Source organism: Cantharellus anzutake, assembly GCF_015039405.1.
Source record: "Cantharellus anzutake strain C23 chromosome Unknown EI90scaffold_49, whole genome shotgun sequence".
In the NCBI taxonomy this organism is placed as follows: Eukaryota; Fungi; Basidiomycota; class Agaricomycetes; order Cantharellales; family Hydnaceae; genus Cantharellus; species Cantharellus anzutake.
The window spans coordinates 170,537-193,265 of NW_024066999.1; the positions used below are offsets into that span (position 1 = coordinate 170,537).

Sequence of the window (22,729 nt, forward strand, 5' to 3'; positions counted from 1 at the left end):
CCCTGACGCGGCAGTGCCGCCACTTGCTTATTCAATCAATTCATTTTGGTTGAGATCGAACCCCACACTACGCATGAAGATAGGGACAATGAATGAACCACAGCTTGTGTGCACGCAGGAGACTCAAGCGATTAGCGGGCAACAGTCCCGGCAAATGCCAGAACCTCTGGAATTGAAGGCGACCCGGTTAATTTACAATAGGGAGGAGACCGGGGAAGAAGGAGGGTTTCGCAAACGACAAGGACAACGAGCAATAAGGAAAGAAAGACAGAAGTTACAGCGAGCAAGGAAACAACCGAAAAAGGAAACCTAGAAAAACCTAAGTAAGCAATCGGGATCCCACCCACCGAGAGTAACCGAAGGTCACAACACCTCCCCTCGCGAGACCGAAAGGCTTACCGGAAGCAAGGAAGACGAAGGAATGTCTTCGTCAAAAAACAGCATACAGGACAAAAGAATAGACTAAGAAAGAACACGCCTTCAGCAGAGGAAAGGTATAAGAGGGCCAGAGCCCTGTAGCATAGGCGGACGAACTCACGGATGAGATTGTCCGGAAGAATCGACCAGGAATGCAGCGGCAAAAACCTGAATCGGCATGACTGTAACTCGGAAGCACAGTATGCGTAAGGCCGACAGCGGGTACGGCGCATAAGATTAAACACCACCGGGAAAAAAGCCACGCGCGAAAAGAGACCAATGAGTGCGTTTAGACTGAGTGCGCACATAAATAACAACACATGAAAGGCAATCGATTACGGAGCAAGATGAAGAAACCATAAGTATTGTCCAAATCACTGACAGCCCCCGAAGATGAACACTGAACCCTCTTCACCGGTTTCAGGTGCTATTGATAAAGTTTCCGTAGCACTATGGTGAATCTACTAAGGTATGATATCGAGGGGTGACCTCTTAAATTCATACCATGAAAAGTGTTTGTCACCAAGTTGCCAATGCACAGACTATCATGTCTAATTATTCCAAGGCATCTTTTCACACTGTCCAGCGCTTAATTAGGGTTTGCATTCTGTTACTGCACTTGTATGGCCTTTTCTTTGTGTTTTTACAAACTGTGATGTATTTATTCTGACTATATGCTTGCATGTAGTGTCCACTTCAGGACAAATACCCTCGAAAATGGATTTCCCCACCTCTAGTATTGACATTCTCTCCCTGTTCCTCTGTTGTAAGTGGTGCGAAAACACGTCCCAAATGAGCTTACGTGAATTGCTTGTTAAAATATGCATTTCAGTGTTTGCTGCAACAACCGCAAAGCCGATTTGGCTAATATTTAGTGGTATCATACAGCAGAAGGTTATGTAAAAAGAATGAAGTGAAAAGGCTCAGTGGTTGTTGAGAAATTGCTACTGTGAACATCGAGGGTGGAGGCAAATGACTATAGTGCAATAAATTCGACAACTCCGCTGAGGTCGTAACTAAACAGCTAATCAGGGGTACTGGCCCGAGTTGTAGCGGGAACGGCCGATAAATGCCCAGGCCTCGAGCGGCCCCGGACCCGTAACCGAACCATCGTAACTCGGGGGCGGAAGGGGATGGCGGTGGTGGAAAGGATTAAGATGAGAAGGGCCGTGAGTACTTACTGGATTCGTTCTGGACATGAGCAGCGTCAAAGGCAGATGTACCAGCTATAGAACCTTGGATCAAAATGGGATTCTGTCGTGTAGACTAGGAATGCTTCGGATGACCAACGCCAATCGATTAGATTCGACTCAGTGAGGTTCCTGCTAAGGCAAGCGCTGTGGCCCCTCCTGAGCGAAGAGAGTGTCCGTTGACATCGTCGTTGGGGAAGAAGAGCGGGCGAAGACGGCTCAGGTACCAGGAGCGGGTAGGGACCGATCCGCTGTTCGTCAGCCAGAGTTCAGGAACATGGCCGAAACGCTCATCGCGTGAGGCAAGGTATTCAACAATAGCTTTCAACGGACTCAAGCTATGTCGGCGTTCTTCCAGTGCTAACGTGGACCCCTGGAACAATCGGTCGGCCTTGTGCATGGGCAGCGTGAACGTGACATGTGGTCTCGGGTCCCTCTTGAATTGGACTGAACGGCGGGAGATCACTTTGCGGAAATCCCGCAGGCTCGCAGCGTCCGGGTACACCAGTTCACCGAGCCTCATTAGGCAATGCCACCCCGTGAGCGTTAATGCAAGAAATAGCTTATCATCATGGGACAAGGGCCGGGTCATCCTTGCCTGAATGTGGGAGAGGTCATCCTCTGTGAGGGCCCTTTTCCGTCGAGCGGGGAGGTTAAGTATCTTTGAACAACCATGGAGGCACCGTATGACTAACGGTGAATTCCGGATTGAGCGTATCTCGGGCCAAATTCCTTCGAGTTCAGCAGAGATCCCGGAAAGGTAAGACTTGACGGACGATGACGGATATAATGGCACATGTAAACCACATAAAGGCTGAGGGTGTTCTCTGAGGGTTGGAGGGGAAAATTATGCATGTCACAGAAAGAAGTGTAAGACGTAAAGGTAGATGCATAACTTTTGCGTGTACTGCGCTCCAGGGAAGCACCCAGCGCCCGGGCACGTTCCTCCAGAAGTCGCCTTACCGACCACCTTTCTCGCGCAGGTTGCATGGTCGAGGGGTGGTTGGTACCGCTCATCTTTTCCCCGCCCCCGTCATATCCAGCGGAGGCGTTAATTGTCTTATTGACAGGTCGGGCATATAAGAACGCGCTAGAGCGAGAGCCCTGCTAGAAAGTGCATCAGCAACCACATTCTTTTTTCCTTCAATGTGGAAAACTCGGAGGTCGATATTTGAACGTAGGCGTATTTCGACCGCAGCCATGATAATCGGGTTATAGACGTCAAGGGCACGAAGAGTGTTGAAAATGGCACGTGTGGATCGCAAGGCGGCGTGGTCGTGGAGAAAGGGATGCACTCCACTCAAGTGCTGCCAGAACTGTCACCGCTTCGTTAAAGAAGATGTTAAAGTTGCGCTCCCGGTCGACGATCGGGTCTGCAATGAAAGCAATTTTGTGAGTGGGGGAGAAAAAGGCCAAACCCATTCTACTGACGTCCCCCCATATTTGCACGTCTGCCTCTTCCGGTCCCCATTCCTCAGCTTCCAGCATGCGTACACCATCCAGCAATTCCATTTGCTCGGCAAACCAGATCAAGTTGTTTTTGACCCGCTTGTTGGTGTAGATCATCGCCCCCATAAACTTTCTCCCTGCAACCTTATCATACCCCGAGTTGAGCGCTGGTTTCAATAACGGGAAGACGTTGAGCGCCCAGTTAAGTCCGAGAATCCGCAGCCAAGAGCGAAGGGGTTGTTGACGTGGAGCAGCAGGGTTGTCCAGGAAATCATATATGGCCTCAGCTGCCTGGCGTTTGGCATCATTTGACATTCGGATTGTCATTGCTGGAAGGTCAATTTGGAAACCAATGATTTCTAGGATTTCACCGTATTGTTGCTTATGGTCCTCATGCGGGACGCCAATAAGATCCAGAAGTGAAAGGAATTCCGCCTGGCTGGATGGCATGAGACGTTTGTACGGCGGGTACAGAGTGAGGTCCGGGGAGAAAGTAGCACAAAACGCATCGTCTACGTAGTGGAGCAAGTCGGGAATCCCTTTACATGGATCCCAATCCAGCAGACTAGGCCAAAGAATAGACACCAGAGTCGACCGGAAGCACGGTTCCCAAAGACGGCACAACGATCAATGTGGTACTGTCTGTCTATTAGTGTTGCCTGGCGCGCTTGCCAGCGTAGGCGCATCGGGAGGCGGCGATATGCTTGGGAAGCGTCAGATTTCCATACGAAGGAAGGTCTCTTGCCCCCGTTGCTCGCCATTCGCGCACGGATATTGGTGACCAGGTCCGTCAGGTTATCTAACTTGACAAATCCTCCCTCAGCCGGAATAAGCGAATTTAGATACTTGGCCCCTGCACTGTGATCATTGACCAGACGCAACTTGGAGGAACCCCGCTTCGGGACCGTAGATATCGGTTGCGCTGTTGTCCCAGGTAAGAGAGTACTGCCAAACGCTGCGGAATATCGATCGAGCTCCACTTCGATGTCTCGCTGGCGGCGCAGGAAAACAAGGGATTCATCATCCAAGTCCGGTAGGCCAGTCGGTCGGGTTACGATCCCCTTTGGCTGTAGATTTGGATCCTCGGTATCGGCGAAAGGCCAAAAACCAAACCTGAGTCCCTGACACATTGATTTTATTAACGCGCGGTTCGGGTGGTCTGCCAGCAAGGCCTCGAACTTGTCAACATTTATTGGGGTGACGATTTTAAACAAGTGAGGGTGCTTAGCAATAGTGTCAGAGATATCCTGGTACTTGTAATCGCCAGCTGGAACTCGCGGGACAGACAGGGCGCTCTCAGTGTAAGTAGTAGAAGGGGAACGCCCGCAGTCGCTGCGTCCAAAAAGGAATCTTAAGCGCCTTGGTCGCTTTCCGGCGTTCGCAAGCATCACTCTTGTCCCATCAGGCGATCTCTTTTGCGCCAGTTCTCTGGGACACTGAATCGCGGGTGGTCGCCATTGAAAGTTTGCAGATGTGCTTGAAGCGGCATTGTTCGAAGGAGCATCCTTTCCTGAATTAAACTCGCCACAGACCGGAGTGCGGCCACTGGCTTCTTCCCTGCTTGCCCCTCGACCCAGTCCTTTCTGCGTTGCTGTCGCCGAGGTTACGGCCTCACCTCCTCCATTTAAAGGCGATATCGCCAAAGAGGTGGGTGTCGGCGAGGGTGAGGTACGAACGCTCCTGTACAAACTTTCGAACCGCGGAATCGTAACAGAAGACTCGATAGTGGTCGGCACAGGCGCAGAATTTGTCGAGCATATGTCCACAGTAGTGTTCGAGCTCCCCACGCCGGTGAGGGTAGGCCCAGGTGACTGCACACTGATACTTCTCAAAACCGAGGATCCACTCACCTGGGTCCTAATTTTTTTGCTGCTGGTCGGTTGAGGGTAAGCTCGGCTCCTCCGCCCAGGTTGATGGCTTCGTGACAACTTGGTGCAATCGCGTTGTGGTCTTCGACAATGGCGGCAAGGTCGATGTGTCTGTCGCAGAGAAGGTCACGCCACTGGTTCTGTGGAAAGGGTGGTGCTTCGCCCCGAGCGAGAAGACTGCGGACCGCTCCCTTGGCAGTTGATAGATACTTCGTAGTCGGTGGGTCTTCTCGGCAGTACTGAGGTCGACGTTGGCATCCCAAGGGATATTTCCCCCTTCGACGTCCCAGTTGCAGGCGTAACGTGGGTCGTGGTCATCCGCAACCTCACGGAGTCGTCTCGCACACCCACGTAACTCATCTCCCTCGTCGTCGTTTTCTCGTCGTCTTCGGATGCCCACTGCTACGTCGACTCGTGCGGGATCTTCAGGACCATCGCCTCCTGGGTGGGCAGGTCGGTCCCGCGCACGGGCCAGTTCGCGTTCGTTGAGTTGGTGGTCGAGCGCTGGTTGGGGAAGATGGTTTCGGGTCTGTGAGCCGCGGGTGATTGCATCTTCCCTGAAAACAGCCGTTTGTTCCAAGCGGGCGATGTACCGGTCCCAGAGCTGGTCTTGTTCTTCCTTGGAGAGGTTAGGGGCGCGGTCCAGGAGTCCCCGGAGTCTTCGCCACGCCTCGAGTAGTCCGAAGGTGCGATTACCGAAGTTGGAGATGACCGAGTCGAGTTCGTCGAAACTGACTTGGTTTCCACTTGGGGCCCCGAGGTGTTGTTCGAGATCAGCGAGGGTACCTGATATCCGTAGGATCAGTATAGAGATCAAGCTTAGGCAGAGGGACGATCAGCGTGAAGCGGCGAGGGGAAGGAGCTTCTTCTTAAATGCAGGCCTGTTTTATCGCGTGAAAATCTGCCTACATCCTGAAACGGCCTGGCAGCTGATTCTGAGGCAGAGATTGGTCTGTGAAAAGAGCTGATAAACACATGAGCACGGGGCAACAGAGGCGCATGAGCAAGAGCAACAAAAAAGAACCCAGAGGAGGTTTGTGAGAGGACGTAAGAAAGAGGTCCAGGGTGCTGAGTCTATACTAATAGAGGCTGGTAACCTGCCTAGGTGCTGAGAGGTGTATCACGCGCAATGGGGGAAGAACCCGGAAAATATTGTGCAGGAGATGTAGATCCAGGTCGGCATGTTGGTCTGGGGCATGTGTGACTCATGTTTCATGGTTGCAAACTTGGGCGTAAGTTCCAACTTTGACGAAGATTACTGTAGTATAACGACCGTTAGTTCATTCCCACGGCCTCCGGAAGTTGCCGGAGGCTCCAAATCAATTCAATCCAAAATCTTCATGCGACATGCGACGAACTTATGGTCGTTATAGTACAGCTTGTGTGCACGCAGGAGACTCAAGCGATTAGCGGGGCAACAGTCCCGGCAAATGCCAGAACCTCTGGAATTGAAGGCGACCCGGTTAATTTACAATAGGGAGGAGACCGGGGAAGGAGGAGGGTTTCGCAAACGACAAGGACAACGAGCAATAAGGAAAGAAAGACAGAAGTTACAGCGGGCAAGGAAACAACCGAAAAAAGGAAACCTAGAAAAACCTAAGTAAGCAATCGGGATCCCACCCACCGAGAGTAACCGAAGGTCACAACACCTCCCCCTCGGCGAGACCGAAAGGCTTACCGGAAGCAAGGAAGACGAAGGAATGTCTTCGTCAAAAAACAGCATACAGGACAAAAGAAAAGACTAAGAAAGAACACGCCTTCAGCAGAGGAAAGGTATAAGAGGGCCAGAGCCCTGTAGCATAGGCGGACGAAACTCACGGATGAGATTGTCCGGAAGAATCGACCCAGGAATGCAGCGGCAAAAACCTGAATCGGCATGACTGTAACCTCGGAAGGCACAGTATGCGTAAGGCCGACAGCGGGTACGGCGCATAAGATTAAACACCACCGGGAAAAATGCCACGCGCGAAAAGAGACCAATGAGTGCGTTTAGACTGAGTGCGCACAAGCCTAATTTAATCTCGTACCTCCATTAAATAACTGGTGGACACCGCCTGACGCGGCAGGTCCCGCCACTCTTCTGTCCTCTTGGTGAGCGAATGCGACAAGAATAGCCTGGCGACGGCCATTTGGTCTCGTTCCTCCATTAAATTTAAAACAAGCGCAGCGAACGAGACACAACAGAGCACAAATGCATCAACGCAAAATGATCAGCGCGTCAGATGAACCAATGATATTCAATTTTCATGACCCGCACTGAATTGTTGAGGTCATTGGCCCTTCCAATCTCGGACGTCTCAATGCGCGACCAAAATCGGGTGAACAACAATGATATTCGAACTGGGCATACAGACATCATGAAGATATCTGTCATAATTCGGAAATCGGATGCAAAGATGGACGCACGCGGGGAAAGGGGGAATTTGGCAACAGTCACCAAACAGAATATGCGCAAGTAGGCGATCACGAATATGCGGCACAGTACAAACGGTGGAGGAACTGGAAGGTAGCGGCGGTCCGGAAAGCATGAGAGAGGCACAGTGAGGTGGTGCGGTATAAGAGAAATTGGTTAGTGAGTTGGGAGAACCCTGGGTTATCTAGGATTGGCAATAATAGAGGACCTTGTCATCAAACGCATTCAATCAGGGTCGAAAAATTTACAAGACCCGCTACAGAGTAGCGGGAATAACAGTAAATGAACACATTAAACAATAATTAATTGTGGGAGAATTTCATGTACCGCTGAAAATATGTATTACTCTTAGGATTCGCGGGAATCCCGGATGTCCTCAATCGTCTAACGGCTATGATACCGCTCTCTCACAGCGGGGGCCTGGGTTCGACTCCCAGTTGGGGAATCCTTTTTTTTTTGCTGGAAAATTTCTGGCATACAGAGCTTTATGCCAGTTCCCTTCCCGGAACGGCTCGGTAATGTAGAGTAAGTTAAAAAAAAGAGGACCCTACTTCCCCAACTGGGAGTCGAACCCAGGCCCCCGCTGTGAGAGAGCGGTATCATAGCCGTTAGACGATTGAGGATCGCTTGTTTGGTCGTCTGGGCATTCCGTCCATGTCCGTTTTCACTAGGGAGTTAGTTAACTGGGCCAACTCCCCTACAATACAACCATCGTTCAGAAAACAACAAAAACAAAGCCATCACTGCACCAGTAACAGGGAAGGCACACCAGCATGTAATTCCAATAGCACACTCCGGAAAGTCGGAATTAATATTGACCTTGCAACTTGCAAACGCTAAAGAGAGCTGATCACCTGCCTTAGACACCGAGATGACAACAAAGCCACAGGAATACTCAAGTAATTATTGCTCAGCACTGGAGTGAAATTGATCATCACAATACAGAATGTCAAGCGATTGGAACGGAAGGGGGAAGTTGGACAGTCCTGGCACCGTCCTTGTCAATGACTTTGACAATGTATTTGTCAGTACCAACAACGAGACGCTTAGCAACCTCATCGATGCATCGTCGCAGTGTTTGTAACCCTTCCTCCAGTGAAGCAGATGGATCGTGATAACTAAAAGGAGCAAACGAGGCTTGAGTCATGGGACTCAATAGCCAACCTTCATGCCTCACCGATCAAGTAGAGATAATGCGAAGTAGGCCCCATATCCATGTGCAGCATAGGGCACGCTCGCCAGTGTTCCAAGGTAGTCGATCCAGTACAGGTGCGGAGTGGAAGTTGCTTGGTCATAACCACCTAGCATGACATTGACAGAATATGGTTGTCTTGACCGAATAGAATCTGCAAGAGAGCGGCGGACCCATGAAGCGGCAGACTGAGGGCGCAGTTCGTGATGGTGACTTTGGCAAATTTAGCGAAGTTCAAGTGGACAATTCAGCCAGCCTAGAGACATACCGTATATGCTGTAATCTTATGTTTCGTTCAACATACTCGGCAAACTGAATCGTATCGCCTACGTATCGTTTGAGACTTAAATGTCAAGGTAGAACTGCGTCGGGACTCGCCTGGCTCGCCAGAGTAACTCATTGCGAGGTGAGGACTTAGTATCTTGGTCTTATCCTCATCAGACTTCATCTTCACGATTGAGCGCACAGCTGTGGTATCAGACGCCACTAGAACATATCCTTTTCCTGAAAGACAACCCAGAGTTCAACGGGACACGCGTCGTGCACGAAAGAAGTTGCTACCGATGAGAGCAAAACTGCACTCCATTTGAGCCTAATGATGATCTGAAAGAATGCTAGTGAATATGCAAAGCATTGGCCATTTTGCAGAGCTTCGACATACTGTAACGAGAGCGTGTCTTCGTAAGTTGAAAGTTGGACGCGTCACGTCGATTGACAGCCACGTGACTAAGCGGGCTTTGTTTGGTTGCGGAGTTGGCCATGTTAAGATTCGACTCTCTTTTTGGCAATGTCCCGCGGGCTTGAGTTTATCATGTGTCGTTGATCCGATCACGGAGGGCGGCTGCAGAAGTCCAGGATTTTGAGCGCTTCCAAAATCCAACTGCTGTGCAAGTAATTATATTTATATCAATTTCTAGGGCTTTCGATTACTTGATTTGTACCGAATTTGCCCAGCGATCATAGGAACAGGCGCCCACTGGATTTCGCTTAGGAGGCGCACTCTCCGGAAGCAACATTACAAAACTCGCTACCCCCCCCCCCTCATCTGCGACCGTCCCTGCGGGGTCATTATGGAACCTGAAAGTCATAGATTTACATAATGGTGTTGAACAACTTCTTCACAATATTGATTCTTATTCGGGACGAGATGTAGAATATTTTATGACATCTGCAATCGACTTTTTCCTCTGACCTCAGTAGAATTGGATTGCAGTAATTGCCGAAGTCACCCTTTCCCCTCCAATCCGGGCTCAGCATGCCCATACAGAATAAGCGACGCTGTGCAAATGATTTAGGAGAACACTCTAAGGGGTGTTTGAAGCCCCAGCCACATGGCCTCAAATTTATGAGGCAACATTACCTGTGGATCTTGCGTTCGATTCAACCGCCCGCTTGATCCTCCACCCACAGAATACATGCAGCAGTCAACACAAAACAATGCCATGGGGGCATATGATACTCTCTCTGACTTAATTCAGTCTTGAGCTGGAAAGTGACAGCAATGGAAGTCAGTCGAAAATGAGTCCTTGTTGGTGCAATAGCAGGAAACAAAGCCCGAGTGACACTCCAGCAGAACGGACCCGATGACTGCATGCGAGCGAAGAGCTGATCATTGGCTGATCAGAGGAAACGAAATGAACATTGACAAAAAGAAAGGCACAATTTTGAAATACAGAGGTCATCGTCAATTACCAAGCTGAGGTAACACACCCTGTGTGCAAATTCATGTAGAATTACAATATTTTGTTGCAAAATATATGGCGCTCGTGACGCGCACTGCCACAGACCGAAGTCCAATTCGTGCCTTTAAACCCTGTCGAATTTGAGTTCTGCGCTAATTACTTGAATACCAACAAGCCCTCCGTTCATCAGATCTCGTTTAGGGATTGGTGCGCTCAATCCTGTAAGGTCTGGTTCTGGTGTTGGTCGACTACCTGCCCCATCTCAACCTTGTTGGATGAACCAATTGCAATAGGCAGCGTTAGCAAGGTACTGGAGCTGCCTCTGCGATGCCCTCTGCCCCTAGCGCAGAATTTGTTATCCTCTGCCTTTACGTTATGAGGCGATTTATGCCTTTCGTGGCGATCAGCTTGTCCGTCTGAAATTCGGCCCATGCACTGGGGGTATATATGTGCCAGTGCTGCGGTTAAGATGTTCCACCCTAAGCTCCTTGGACAGGATTAAAGCCCACCCCGGGAGTCTGAGACGTTGTAAAGCGATCGCTGCACAGATGATGGCTCGTTCTTGTATCCCCCTAATTCTTCTACTCATTCAGTTCTCATCTCTCGTCCAAGGGATTCAGTGGTTCTTGTCAGACACATACATTGGAGACTCCTTTTTCTCCGGTTTTACCCACGAGGCAATCGCGGACCCTACGCATGGCCGCGTGCAGTGAGTCATACGATATCTAAGGCATGTCAGCGCTTGATATTCTTCCAGATACGTTGACGAAGCCACCGCAAAAAGCAATAATCTTTCGTGGGCAAGCGCAACTAAGTTTCGCATCAGAGCCGATTGGAGAGCCAAGCTTTCACCAAATGGGCCAGGGCGCAAGTCTGTCCGTTTGCAGAGCCGGAAGGAATGGGGCGTTAGCACCATCGTTGCAGATATAACTCATATGCCCAGAGGTTGTGCGGTGAGTGCGCCCATTCCGTGCAGTGTCTTGTATGCTTATTCCCATTCCCACCTAGACTTGGCCGGCATTCTGGACGGTATGTATCAAGCAACTATCTACAAGGCTGTGAACTGAACAACTTGACATCCTGATATCAAGAATGGACCTAATTGTAAGTGCAGATTATGTGAAGCAGCTTAACTCTGGATTGAATTTGTGCTACATCAGGGCCCAACGGAGGTAAGGGGAAACAATGGAAGCGTCGACCTATCTTGACCTTGTAACGTCACGCGATAGGAGAGATCGATATCATAGAAGGCATGTCAAATGGGCCCTGAACTTCCATCATGTTAACGAACTCCACACACAGGAGTTAACGATGGCGGTCCAAATCAGTCGACATTGCATACTGGCCCAAATTGTAAACAGCCTCCCCAAGGTGAAGGGTCCGCGCAATACACTGGGTACGTTGTTTCCACCTACCACATTCGCTATCGACAGAACTCACTATGGTAAACTGCCAGTAATCAGGCACAAACCAATTGCGACGCTAGGGCCAACTCGAACGCTGGTTGCGGAATTCATTCCGCAGATGGCACTAGTTATGGCCCATCCTTCGACGCCGTCGGTGGAGGATGGTAAGTGAACCGTCGAAACCAGATCCCTGCTCTTGTTCAGATTCGTCCAGGTACGCCATGGAACGCAGAAGCGACAGGATATCTGTGTGGTTTTGGCCGAGAGACTCGAGCGATGTCCCGCAAGACGTGAAAACCGGGGCGGCCGTAATCCATACGAAGGCGTGGGGAACCCCATATGCGGAATTCGTCAGCGATCAATGCGACATACCGTCACACTTCGCGAAACACCGTATTATCATCAATTTGTCATTATGTAAGTACTTAATGGCTGCTTTACAACCATGCCGATGGTAACACGCCACGATGATAGGCGGCGACTGGGCTGGCAGTGCGTATTCATCGTCAGGTTGCCCAGGTACTTGTGTAGGTTAGTGTACTGACTACTTCTGTTGTGGCGGAGATTAAATTGCATGTTGGTGATTACATTACACAGACTACGTGAGTGGATTGGTTGGACGACGGTTCTTTTACTCGTCTTAAGCTTTTTTCTTCCCAAGGTTAACAACAATCCATCTGCTTTCGTCGTCGCATATTGGGAATTCAACTCTGTTAAGGTGTACACATTGACAGGATCCAGCTTTGTCCAGAAGATCCAGGATGGTCTGAAAGCGGTTCAGGGAATTCTGCTGAAGAAGATCCTCTCGCCATTCTAGGGTGGACAGTGGTAGGCTAAGAGGACCCTGAAGGCGGGACTCAGTGCCGTTCAATATTATCAGGGAGCACTCCCATCGCGATGTGATCCGTTTGCGACTGTTCTGACCGATGACTCGACAGAAATTCTGCGTGTTAACTAATGCCAGTGTATCATGAGAATATAGGAAATGGACCAGAAAAGTATAAATATGTGACAATAGGTTAAGACAGACATGTGGGTGAATGATCGAAAACATAAAAGTCCATACTATAAAGTGGTCCATCTATCGACATGCATGGGTGTAGGTGGGTACATCCTGGCCCACTACGGCTTCATCACAAGTTCCGCTTTGACGGCTTGTCTCCCTGCGCCTGTGAGTTTCGGTGCCCCCGTGGAAATGTCGGGTTCGAAGTAAACGGGTACAAACCTGCAGCGAAATGGCAACCGCGGTATGAGATACTACCAGTTTTGAGCAAAGAACGCATTGCCTTACTCCTTGCCTTTCTTCTTTCGGTCAGCAGCATCATCTCGTTGAGCCTGCTCAATGGACTGTTTATGTTTGGTGGCTTCGCTGAAATTCCTCTTCAATAAATTTGCTTTAAACATCCGTATGTATGAAATCACGATGGCTGCCACTGAAAACATTCAAGACTCACAAGTAACATTCCCCCACAATTTCCGTGATTCAAATGGGTGTTGTTCTTCAAGCGGACGTACGGTCTTGGGTAATATCGACAGAGCCGAGAGGTCTATTAGCGTGTGCTTGGTCTTGAAAAAGTCAGTGTTACAGCAGATATAAAGCACAGAAAAAATCATACTCACCGAGTCACCCGTTCTTTTCCAGTATATCCGTTTCTTCCAACACCCCTCCAACGTAGCAAGAATTTTTTCAGCGGGAACATGCTTCGGCCTGACCCACTCAAGGTGATCGATATCCAATGGGTCATACTCATGTATGACGCCTGCAAGAAGATATTGCGCTTTACCAATCCATGACTGAAGATATGGTAAAGATAAACTGTGCAACATGTATTCTGCTGGCACCCACCTCATCTTTGTACTCGATGATGGTTCGAAGGTGCTGCTGCGAATTAGGATTTACGCAAGTAATAATGGACTATGATGCTGTTCTCAATAAATTATCGGGCGTGCTGTAGAGAGGGTCCCGTACTGTTTCACAGATGCACGCGTAAGGACTACCGCGGAGCATCCCATTGACAAGCGCAACCGGGTGTGTGATCTGGTATTTCTCGCCGGACCCGGGGCCAGACGTTAATGCAATGAAAATGCCTTTATTGAGTGACCCAGGAGAGACTTTAACAGCTAAAGTTCGTGGATATCAGTAATGGCTTCCAGGTAGCGTGTCTCATACTCACATGTTCCCGAAACTTTTGCACTAATCTGATCTACTCCACACGCCTCAATGCCTCGATCGGGAGCACCATAGTAGTACGAAGATATAGGAGGGTGATGGGAGACTTGTTCTGTCTACGGGGGGCCATTCGGTTACCGGTCCGGAAAAGGGGGTATGTGTCTTACTAGAAATACTACACGCACGGGCTCGCTGTCAGAAGTCGAGGAGTTGCCCCCCACGCTGATGTTGGATGCATCAGAGGTGAGTGCCGATATCAAATCTACTCCATTAACAGATGTAGACCCATTCCTCAGGCGGGCATCACTCCTTTTGGAACGACCACTTTGTGACGAGGCAGTTTCACTTTGCGGTACGCTCGGAGAGGGGTCCTGAGTGTATGAATGACAGATGGGAGGTTCGGTTGGATCGGATGTGTAGGTTACTGGCTTGATGGTCCAATGGGCTCGAAAATGCTCCCCCAACACTGAGTTGTAGGGTTTAACGACTTTTCCGTGCTACACATGAAGACGTAAAGGAACAAGTCATGACATAAACATAATCCATACAATGAACTTAAGGTCCTTGCTAAAAGTGAACCTTAGGACGGCCAGCATCCTTTCAAAAGGATCGGTGGAATCATTAATTCTTTGGGAAGTGTACGATTAGTCGACTCGTAAACTCATCGATAGGGAACGGTTGAAAAAGTCGCCGACTCACGCCACAAATAAGTCAGGTCGATCCAGGTAAGACCAGTACTCCAAGTTGGGGATAGGCTCTAGTAGAGAGGCTGGGAGAGAAATACGCCTATTGGCACTTAATTCAACACAAATTGACGGGCCCCTCGAGAAGCGCTGTGGTGCAAGTAGAGCCTGCCACTTACATTGACGCGATGTCCTTGACTCCCAAACACTTTTTGAGGAGCTGAACGATCATCTTGAGTCTGCCTCCCTCGCTATTATCGTTCGATTCCGCGATAGCCACCGGGGCGTCGTCCGGAGTCAGGTCAGGCACGACGGCAGGACCATCATCCAGAGGCGCAACCTCAGTTCTCGTCATCTTTGAGTTGAGCACGCACTGGTATCAATATTCTGGGTATCTAATAGCGATATAACAAGCCAATATTCGCCGAAGATGATGGAATGTAATGTAGGGGCTGGAGAACTAGTGCTAGTGTTGTTTCCTAACACGGTAACACCCGACCACTTCCAACCGCACGTGTGTCTCTAATTAGAACCTTCGGATGGCATCCCTTTCCCCATTTGTTCGTCTGTTAATAACGGCGCCATGAGTGCCTTCCATCGCTGTACAGTATCGCGCGCAAATGTCACGACAGGGCTGGTGCCAATCTCATCCTCCCCAAAACCGATTCCTACACGAGTGGCCTCTTCTTTCACCTCTTCATTTCCCCTCACCGCTCGAGCTAGACGCGCCTGCTCCTCCCAATATCTGTCAACAATTGGACGAGTTCCTTCGTTCCGCAAAGACGCGGCTTGGAGATGCTCCAATGCTTGAAGAGAGTTGAGTGTCCTTTCGAAGGATTGGACGGAGGCAGGCAAAGAAGCAAGCAGAACCAAAGAATCATACTCGTACGGAAGGACCTGTATTCCTATAGGAAGGAGAAGGAAAAGGCTGTGTCGAAGTAGCCAAGCCCCGTCATGCCACTGTTTGTATACTAAATCCACCAAATCTACACCAATGGAACGGGAGTTCATACCATAACAGTTTTCCCATTGTCGGAGGTGAATTGAATGTCCACGGTTGTGAGGATCCATGCTTCGACCACCGCTGCCGTAACTAGGATCCCAACTCCCCATGACCTACAAAATAATACCAATTGAAGCGCAGTTCTCCGGCTGCGGTACAACTGACCTCCACCGGCGTTTTCCACTTCCTTTCACTGTCATGAGCCCTACGAGGGCAATAGTTTGTACATAAGTCATTGCGGCAGACGGGAACGCGAACAGCGCAAAGTCCGCAAATGTATGACAATAGTCGCAATGTTCCACCGTATCATGGCCGAAGCGAACGTAAAGAGAGCGCGCGTCTAACGATTGGAGTCGAGAAAGGAGCGCCTCAACGCTATTGGGAAGCTCGGAATCCGCTGGCCTTCCTTTTAAAAGAGCTTGGCGGAGGAGGGAGGAAGAGGTGACAACAGCAAGATTTAACTCATTGAAGAGATTAGTGGGATAGCAAAAAAGTATTTGGTAAATAATATGTAGAGAATGGAGCATCAGGATCCAACCGAGAAATGGAAGAAGTGGAGATTGAAGCTGGGTCCGAGGCGGAGAATCGCCCTCCTGCTGCGATCGATACTGACGTACTGCGTGCACAACGTACGGCGCTATATTGGGAAGAACCACCAGAAGGACTGTAAGGAGTATACTGTCCACATTTGGGCTGAAAATCTGCATTGGTAGTTGGACCAAAGTGCCGGCGATTCCAAGTTTGGCAAACGAAGGGGTGACAATGTCAATCACGTGACTCCATCGTGACTCTGTCGGAAAATCCCGTATATCATTTAAACGCCCGGGAAACGTTTCATGGCGTTTTTTTACAACAACTACCCAACAGCCAATGAGAATACATTGGTCAGATGTGGTGTTACTTTATGTGTTATATGAGACGGATTTTTGACGATTTTGATGCTGTAGGAAGCATTTATGACACATTTATTAAGTTATTAAAAACATATTCAGAGCGTTTGAGGGGTATAAAAACACATTCAATAATATCAAAAAACGCCATAAACAATTTATCACAACGTTTAGATGCCAAATTTCACGTTTAAACGTCAAATTTTGGCGTTCTAATCAGGGCTAACAACTGCTGGTAGTGGGCAACGGCCACAAAGGGCCCATGTGAAATTTGCCGCATGCGCGCGACGCGTGACCCGCGTTCTTGTACATACAAAGGAAGAGCAGGAAAATTACTAGAACTGATGACAGCCACAACTGAAAGCACTAACAACTAAAACAGCAAACAGAAGCTAATGTACAGAGGTGAAATACAATGAAGAGAAAGTGAAATACAATGGAGAGAAAGAGTAACAGACAATGTGAAAAAATTCGAAAAGAAGAGATGGAGGAGTATCGGGGAGGAGGAGGGAGACAAGAAAATATAAGCTAGGGGCTGGAGCAGATGGGAATGTAGTCGAGAATCGCGGTATTGGCAGCAGCAAATCCGGGATAGAGTAATATGCAGGTGGCAGCAGCTGTAAGAAACCACCTCCGCCTAATGCGGGCATTTAGTGTAATGGTAACACACTCTTGGTACCTATGCAGGGTTCTGCGGTTCGACTCCCAGAATGTCCATATTTTAGCATTTAGGTTCCCAAGACCACGTGTACAAATTCCAACATGGTGGACATTCTACGGAAGTCACCGAGCACACCCAAATCCGGTTGCTGCCACGTGAGATGGGCACGTGAAGTCAAGCATTAAATTAACCGGCCTGACAAAGTTTCAGGGGGTGTAGCTCAGAGCACTAAGGACCCAAATCCGGCTGCTTCAGACCACATGACGTGGACATGTAGGAGATTAGCAGTAAGTCCGGCCTGAATATGAATTCAGGGGGTGACGGCTCACGGGCTGTTGGAAGCCCGGTGGTTAGGGTCACATGTGGATCACGGGCTCAATCCAATGTGAAGGGGGTGTGTAAGAAACCACCTCCGCCTAATGCGGGCATTTAGTGTAATGGTAACACACTCTTGGTACCTATGCAGGGTTCTGCGGTTCGACTCCCAGAATGTCCATATTTTAGCATTTAGGTTCCCAAGACCACGTGTACAAATTCCAACAGCAGCGGCAGCGGGTCAAAAGCGTGAGCCCGGAAAGGCAAGCGGCAAATTGGATCTCACTCACCAGGGGAGCGCGAGATACCAGGCGATAGGGAGAGGGGAAAAGGGATCCGTCAGGGCCCCTTTATAGGCACGACCTAGGTAGTATGAAACCTCTCCTCAACAGCGAAAATTCAGTACGTACCTCCACTGAATGGTCCGCTTCGCGCATCTGCGCCGAAAACATTCAGCGTACAACTGAGGCAGCATGATTTGACCCGTTCAGGCTAAGTTGCGTGATAAATCATGGGAAAACCGCGATCGGTGAGAGAAGGCATGTGAATGCCAAAGTGGTCGCAACTGGGCGCAGTCAGGTTTCCCAGCCAGTGGCAAACAAGGGCGGAAACCTGAGGTCAGCTGGGGGCAGACTGCTAACCCATGATTAGTCTCGTGAAATGAAGACATTAAACAACAATTAAATGTCAAGTCTCGTGTTTTTGATTGATCTCGCGATTTTCCGACATCCCAAGTGTACTGCCACTACCAATATTGTGTATGTACTCAACTTATATCCTGGGATTTAGCGCTCCGGATCCAAACCTGAGGGCGCGCGCATTCAGTCGTCCCAATCGGGAAGGGGGTGTCGCTTTTTGCATCCGTCCGTGTCCTTCCGTCGTTTGTGAACGTGTGTGTGTGTGTGTGTGTGTGTGTGTGGTTGGGCCTGGAGTGTCACGGTTTTACGCTTGGATTTCGGTGCGCTTTGCGCTTTGGTTTGGTGAGCCTGGTTGGTTTGGATATATATATATATATTTTGATCATTTCATTCATTCGTTCACATCACCCAGTCATCATGTTGTGGTCCTTGTCCGTCCATCCCACCCCACCCCATGGGCCCCCGGCATCCATCTGGATTGCTTGCAGTATACAGTACCGCCGCTGCCGTCAGCGTTTCGTTCTGGAACAGCCCGATGCACTCCCATCGTGTCTCCACCGGATCTCCACCATTTGGAACAACACAGGTGGCGTTGGATTCGCCCACCCGGGGGCTTTCGAATGCTGTCGGTCTCGTGTCGAACGGTTGGGATGTGACGGAGATATGGGCCGTGAGATTTTCTGGACTCGCTCGCCTTATTCCCTCGATTTTTTCGTGATCTTCTTTGTCCCAGCTGCAAGAAACGGCTTAAGAAAATCGGAAAAATGTCCGTTGGATCCTTCCCCTCGAGCACATTCGAACACCGTTGATCTCACCCGGAACTGTGAAGATTTGAGGGAGAGAGAGAGAGGAGATGGAGATGGGTGATGGGGTTTTCCAAACCAAGTTGTTCTGCATGTCGATAATCGACAAGCGGTTGTAAGTCCACATGAATAAATTCATTGTAATCATCCCCCCCCCCCCCCTATACACATGTCCGATCTAGAGTTCACGCTCGTTGGCATGATTTTTTGCCGTTACGACTTACGACTCTGAATGCCGACGATCGACAAACAAGCAGTTGTATTGTAATTGTAAGTCCACATGAAAATGAGAAAAAAGAAAGAAAGAGTTCATGCTCGGTGTGATTTTTTGCCGTTACGACTCTGAATGAACCCGTCCCTCTTCCCTTCCTCCATGATCGCCTTGAGGGCCGTACCAAAATTGTCAGTCATCTTGAGTCCGTAGTGCCTGAGGAACTTCGCTTCGCCCATTCCTACATGGTCAGGAAAGCGACATCAGCAAGTGCCCAGTGACCAGAATAGCCTACACAAACTCGTTGTATTTCTGGCCAACCCGTTGGCGGTTGTTGTATTTCATCCTGTGCACGCCCGAGTATCGGCCAGTATACCATCCCTTCTCCCACTTCTTCAGAGGGACTTTAAGCTCATTTCCATCCCCACATAGCCACTGCTTTATCGCATCTTCGAGTGTGGAGACGTGTGGGATGGTGATGTGGCCAGCCCCTGGAGCTGGCCGACCGTCATCGCGACGTTCCTGAGGTTGCCTGGGACTGGGAGGGTGTGGGTTAAGTGGACGCGGGGCTGGATGAGGAGGTATGATGTGAGGAGGTGGGAATGGGAATGTTCGGGGCACTGGCGTTACTGTTACTGTTTGAATCAAAGTTGTAAGCGTACCAAACCAAACCGCCTACCAATTCCATATGGAATGGGCTCACCTGGAGAGCGGTGCCGGGTGGTGAGTGGGTGATAGTGAGGGACGAGCGTCCCCATTGCATAGTACTTGAGTTCATCTAGAGATGCTTGAATGGTATTGAATCCAGCTTCGATCTGATCAAGCCTTCGGAGCTGAGACTCGACATAGCCTATGTGCGTGCCAAGGTGACCGAATTGAGAACGGGTCTCCTCCACGGTCATGGGATTGAGGTGTGACTTCGCTCCGTTCTGAGATTCGGAGTAGTCAATGTGGACTGGTGCAAGGGCATCACTGTAGTTATGCTCAACATCTGCCAGCATGTCAGTAGCGTACTTGAGGAGGGTTGACACCTAAAATGGAGATGTGAGTGCATAAAACCAAAACCAGGGACAGCGGCCTACACTTTCTCCTGGAGCCCAACCCCCCCACCACTGGCAGTGATTAAGCGGCCACCGTCTGAAGACTGGTGCGAGAATGAACCAGTATTGGAGTCCGCCACGTCTGAAGCAGTGGGATGTGAGCCGGTCAGTCTCCAGATGTGCTTGCTTTCCATAGGATGCCAAGAGATCGTTGACGGCAGTGGTGGAAAGAGTGGTATCCCAGCGGATATCGTGAGAACGGGGCGAGCATGAGGGGAAGAGGGGATAGTGAGCCTTTAAAGGTGTTCGGCCGCAATACCGAGTGGAGAGGAATTGAATCCAGTGCATCACATGAACGTACGTGTCCAGCTGCGGGATCATGTGAGGATCATGGTGATGGGAAAACGTATCACGGCCATAGAGTGGATAGATGTTGTACTGGCTCCCTGAAACCTGATCTTAGTACGGCAATGCAGCGACCCGATACTTGGGATGGATTACCTTGGCTACCTTGCTCGCCATCCTGATTCCGTTTCTGCCAACCCTTTCGGTTGACCAAAGTGACGCGGAGGTGTTGAAGATTGTGAGCAGTCTCCTCATGTCCCCAGTCAAGGTGCCGGATGAGGATGGACATGAGTTCTTCATTTCTAGATTTAGAAATGCAAGTAGTAGTCAGCGCCGACTAGCGAGCCATAAGCACAAGGTGAAGATGCCTTGTCCACAGCGTCCAGCCCAATGAGGTTAGGGCACAAAGCATGAGGTGTGAACGGATGTCATCACACTGTTTGAGAGTAAAGAAATCATCGGGGATTTCTGGATTCAGCGCATCCACGATAAGGCTCGGAGAGCAGTAAGCAGCTGTGATGCTCTGCATTGCCTTTATGTCGTTGATCCGTATGGCCCTTGCATGATTCCGGACTGTGCCCTCAGATGCGTGGTGGTTCTTCACTGACTTAACAAGGTCAATAATCAGCTGGGAGTCGCATGGGTTGCCCCTGCACTCCTGAGGGTCGGGTCGTGGATACCAAGGGCCTTCAAATCCTCTATAACAAGCGACAGATGTGGGATTCCAGAAAAACTGCTCACGGAAGCGGACACTGACAGGTTACGGAAGTGCCACTTGAAGGCAGAGCGCAAGGTGTCCACAACGGAGACTGACCTGTCTTCTTCTGCAACCCGGAACATAATATATTTTGCTAGCAGATGCGCTGTGACCTCAACAGGTTTCTCAAAGGCTATGCACGCATCCTTGTGTCGGAACAGACCCAGCTCCGACTCATCAACTTGGTCCTCAGTCAAGCTTGTGTACTTAATGCACTTAAGTTCGAGCCAGGTTCGAGCTCCATTAATTGCGGAGTTGTAATTACGAATGGTAGAGGCTGACCGAAGGTGAGCCTGGATGTATGCGCTAGCTGTACTTGGGCCTGACTCCGGCTGAGCATAAGGAATCAGCTTCTTCCAAAGTTTTGTTGCCTTTGCTGTAGCTGGGCGTGCAGATTTAGCTTTCAGCATAGTTGTCATATCCATACAATCCCGACCTCCGCTCCGGGCTCCCGGAACTCCGAACTCCGACTTCCGGAGCCCTACTTCCCTTCTGTCACCTTCTCCTTGCCGACTCCCAAGAGGTTATCCCACCTCCGGCTCGGACACCACCTTCGGTCCGACTCCGGAACATTCCGGGTCCGACCCCAACCTCGACACCTTCCAGACGAGTACGCAAAACCTATGCTCCCGACTCCGGACCTCCACTCCGGTATCCCGTTCACGTCTCGTCTCCGGAACCTCCGGTCTTAGCTCCGACCTCGGACTTTGACCCCACCTCCGCTTATACCCATTGTATTGGTTAGCTCATTCCATTTAATTACCTTTGCCAATATTCCGGAGTTTAACCTCCGAGTTCGGACTTTCCGGACTTACTCCGGACCTTGCAACTATTGCATTGTCCATTTCAATTCCGCTATTCTCCCTCATTCCTATTTGGGCTGCTGCTTCCTTTCTATTCAGTCAGCTAGCCATTCCCGACTCCCATCCTCCTTCCTTCCTTCTTGGGCCTTGGCCCTTCATTCCTCCCTTGGGAAACACCATTGAGTCAAACACTTGACCCTCGGTGTTGTTCCTCTTTCCATCTCCCTTTGTCTCCTTTTGTCCTACCCTTGTTCCTTTTGATTCCGGACCCCTCCTTACATACAATGTACCTAGTAACTTGTAACCTCAGTCCGAAATCGACTTGAATTCCCCCCAAGAGACTTTCCCTCTGCTAGATCCGAAATTAGGGACCCCCAGGACAACCAGCAATGGCACAGCGCTCCACCTGAGTCGCTGAGGCCAAGGTCCTTCCATGCTAAGTCTCCGATTCCACTCCGGAGTCGTCCGAATCCGCAAGTTCTAACAATAGTGAGGGGAGAGGCAGCAAGAAACAAACTGAATGCCCAACTGTTCTCGGTACCGGGTCACAAGCATCAAGCGTCTGTGCACAGAAAGTAGGATGCGCGGTCTTCCTCAACACCCTATGGCTCTCCCCCCATTCCGAGTCTTCCACTGCAGATTGAATTATCTAACTATATTTACAAAGTCGGCAAGGACATCAGATACAATACTCATACAATTTTGGATACTGCCCACCGCTGCAGGTCAATCGATAGCGGATGGCAAGTTGGAGAGTAATCTCGATTGCCCTCATCCCCATTGATAAGATAAT

At 49.8% G+C, this 22,729-nt stretch overlaps 7 protein-coding genes and 4 non-coding genes across 11 annotated transcripts; 6 read left to right on the forward strand and 5 right to left on the reverse strand.

The window, feature by feature from the left end:
- The first annotated feature begins 103 nt into the window (after positions 1–103).
- Positions 104–715, forward strand: EI90DRAFT_3071732 (uncharacterized protein). The gene is made up of 2 exons (XM_039061327.1): positions 104–273; positions 363–715. The coding sequence occupies exons 1-2, from the start codon at positions 155–157 to the stop codon at positions 517–519; spliced, it is 276 nt and encodes a 91-aa protein (XP_038912478.1). The 5' UTR covers positions 104–154; the 3' UTR covers positions 520–715.
- Positions 716–6,105: 5,390 nt separating this feature from the next.
- Positions 6,106–6,965, forward strand: EI90DRAFT_3071739 (uncharacterized protein; the record flags this gene model as incomplete). Its single annotated transcript, XM_039061328.1, has 4 exons — positions 6,106–6,156; positions 6,298–6,524; positions 6,617–6,722; positions 6,743–6,965. 3 exons carry the CDS (start codon positions 6,106–6,108, stop codon positions 6,720–6,722), a joined length of 384 nt encoding a protein of 127 aa, XP_038912479.1. The 3' UTR covers positions 6,743–6,965.
- Positions 6,966–7,710: 745 nt separating this feature from the next.
- On the forward strand, positions 7,711–7,782 carry EI90DRAFT_t192. The gene has a single exon. It is a non-coding gene; the product is annotated as a tRNA-Glu (tRNA).
- A 106-nt stretch (positions 7,783–7,888) lies between these two features.
- Positions 7,889–7,960, reverse strand: EI90DRAFT_t197. The gene has a single exon. It is a non-coding gene; the product is annotated as a tRNA-Glu (tRNA).
- A 127-nt stretch (positions 7,961–8,087) lies between these two features.
- On the reverse strand, positions 8,088–9,115 carry EI90DRAFT_3281777 (N-terminal nucleophile aminohydrolase; the record flags this gene model as incomplete). The annotated part of the gene is made up of 5 exons (XM_039066844.1): positions 8,088–8,455; positions 8,515–8,742; positions 8,798–8,855; positions 8,908–9,033; positions 9,091–9,115. The coding sequence occupies 5 exons, from the start codon at positions 9,113–9,115 to the stop codon at positions 8,287–8,289; spliced, it is 606 nt and encodes a 201-aa protein (XP_038912480.1). The 3' UTR covers positions 8,088–8,286.
- Positions 9,116–10,311: 1,196 nt separating this feature from the next.
- On the forward strand, positions 10,312–12,611 carry EI90DRAFT_3071747 (endo-1,3(4)-beta-glucanase-like protein). Its single transcript, XM_039061329.1, is given in 12 exon segments — positions 10,312–10,920; positions 10,969–11,164; positions 11,220–11,240; positions 11,303–11,315; positions 11,372–11,383; positions 11,441–11,461; positions 11,514–11,607; positions 11,668–11,781; positions 11,832–12,034; positions 12,092–12,147; positions 12,160–12,165; positions 12,279–12,611. The coding sequence occupies 12 exon segments, from the start codon at positions 10,760–10,762 to the stop codon at positions 12,432–12,434; spliced, it is 1,053 nt and encodes a 350-aa protein (XP_038912481.1). The 5' UTR covers positions 10,312–10,759; the 3' UTR covers positions 12,435–12,611.
- Positions 12,612–12,739: 128 nt separating this feature from the next.
- Positions 12,740–14,825, reverse strand: EI90DRAFT_2931268 (uncharacterized protein; the record flags this gene model as incomplete). The annotated part of the gene is made up of 11 exons (XM_039055050.1): positions 12,740–12,842; positions 12,909–13,011; positions 13,072–13,183; positions 13,238–13,411; positions 13,464–13,532; positions 13,587–13,738; positions 13,792–13,903; positions 13,955–14,284; positions 14,336–14,414; positions 14,487–14,573; positions 14,650–14,825. The coding sequence occupies 11 exons, from the start codon at positions 14,823–14,825 to the stop codon at positions 12,740–12,742; spliced, it is 1,497 nt and encodes a 498-aa protein (XP_038912482.1).
- Positions 14,826–14,992: 167 nt separating this feature from the next.
- Positions 14,993–16,180, reverse strand: EI90DRAFT_3128323 (uncharacterized protein; the record flags this gene model as incomplete). The annotated part of the gene is made up of 3 exons (XM_039064080.1): positions 14,993–15,430; positions 15,484–15,586; positions 15,639–16,180. 3 exons carry the CDS (start codon positions 16,178–16,180, stop codon positions 14,993–14,995), a joined length of 1,083 nt encoding a protein of 360 aa, XP_038912483.1.
- Positions 16,181–17,007: 827 nt separating this feature from the next.
- Positions 17,008–17,080, forward strand: EI90DRAFT_t193. The gene has a single exon. It is a non-coding gene; the product is annotated as a tRNA-Thr (tRNA).
- A 367-nt stretch (positions 17,081–17,447) lies between these two features.
- Positions 17,448–17,520, forward strand: EI90DRAFT_t194. The gene has a single exon. It is a non-coding gene; the product is annotated as a tRNA-Thr (tRNA).
- A 1,663-nt stretch (positions 17,521–19,183) lies between these two features.
- EI90DRAFT_3128324 (uncharacterized protein) lies at positions 19,184–21,543 on the reverse strand (the record flags this gene model as incomplete). Its single annotated transcript, XM_039064081.1, has 8 exons — positions 19,184–19,232; positions 19,293–19,626; positions 19,695–20,022; positions 20,076–20,325; positions 20,393–20,477; positions 20,533–20,678; positions 20,754–20,979; positions 21,033–21,543. The coding sequence occupies 8 exons, from the start codon at positions 21,541–21,543 to the stop codon at positions 19,184–19,186; spliced, it is 1,929 nt and encodes a 642-aa protein (XP_038912484.1).
- Between the last annotated feature and the right edge of the window lie 1,186 nt (positions 21,544–22,729).

Coding starts and splice junctions, on each gene's coding strand:
- EI90DRAFT_3071732 (XM_039061327.1), top strand. CDS start 155: ATGCCAGAACCTCTGGAATTGAAGGCGACCCGGTTAATTTACAATAGG. Junction 274..362: donor ATAAGGAAAGAAAGACAGAA/GTTACAGCGAGC, acceptor GAGTAACCGAAG/GTCACAACACCTCCCCTCGC.
- EI90DRAFT_3071747 (XM_039061329.1), top strand. CDS start 10,760: ATGATGGCTCGTTCTTGTATCCCCCTAATTCTTCTACTCATTCAGTTC. Junction 11,165..11,219: donor ATATGCCCAGAGGTTGTGCG/GTGAGTGCGCCC, acceptor ATTCCCACCTAG/ACTTGGCCGGCATTCTGGAC. Junction 12,035..12,091: donor TATCATCAATTTGTCATTAT/GTAAGTACTTAA, acceptor CCACGATGATAG/GCGGCGACTGGGCTGGCAGT.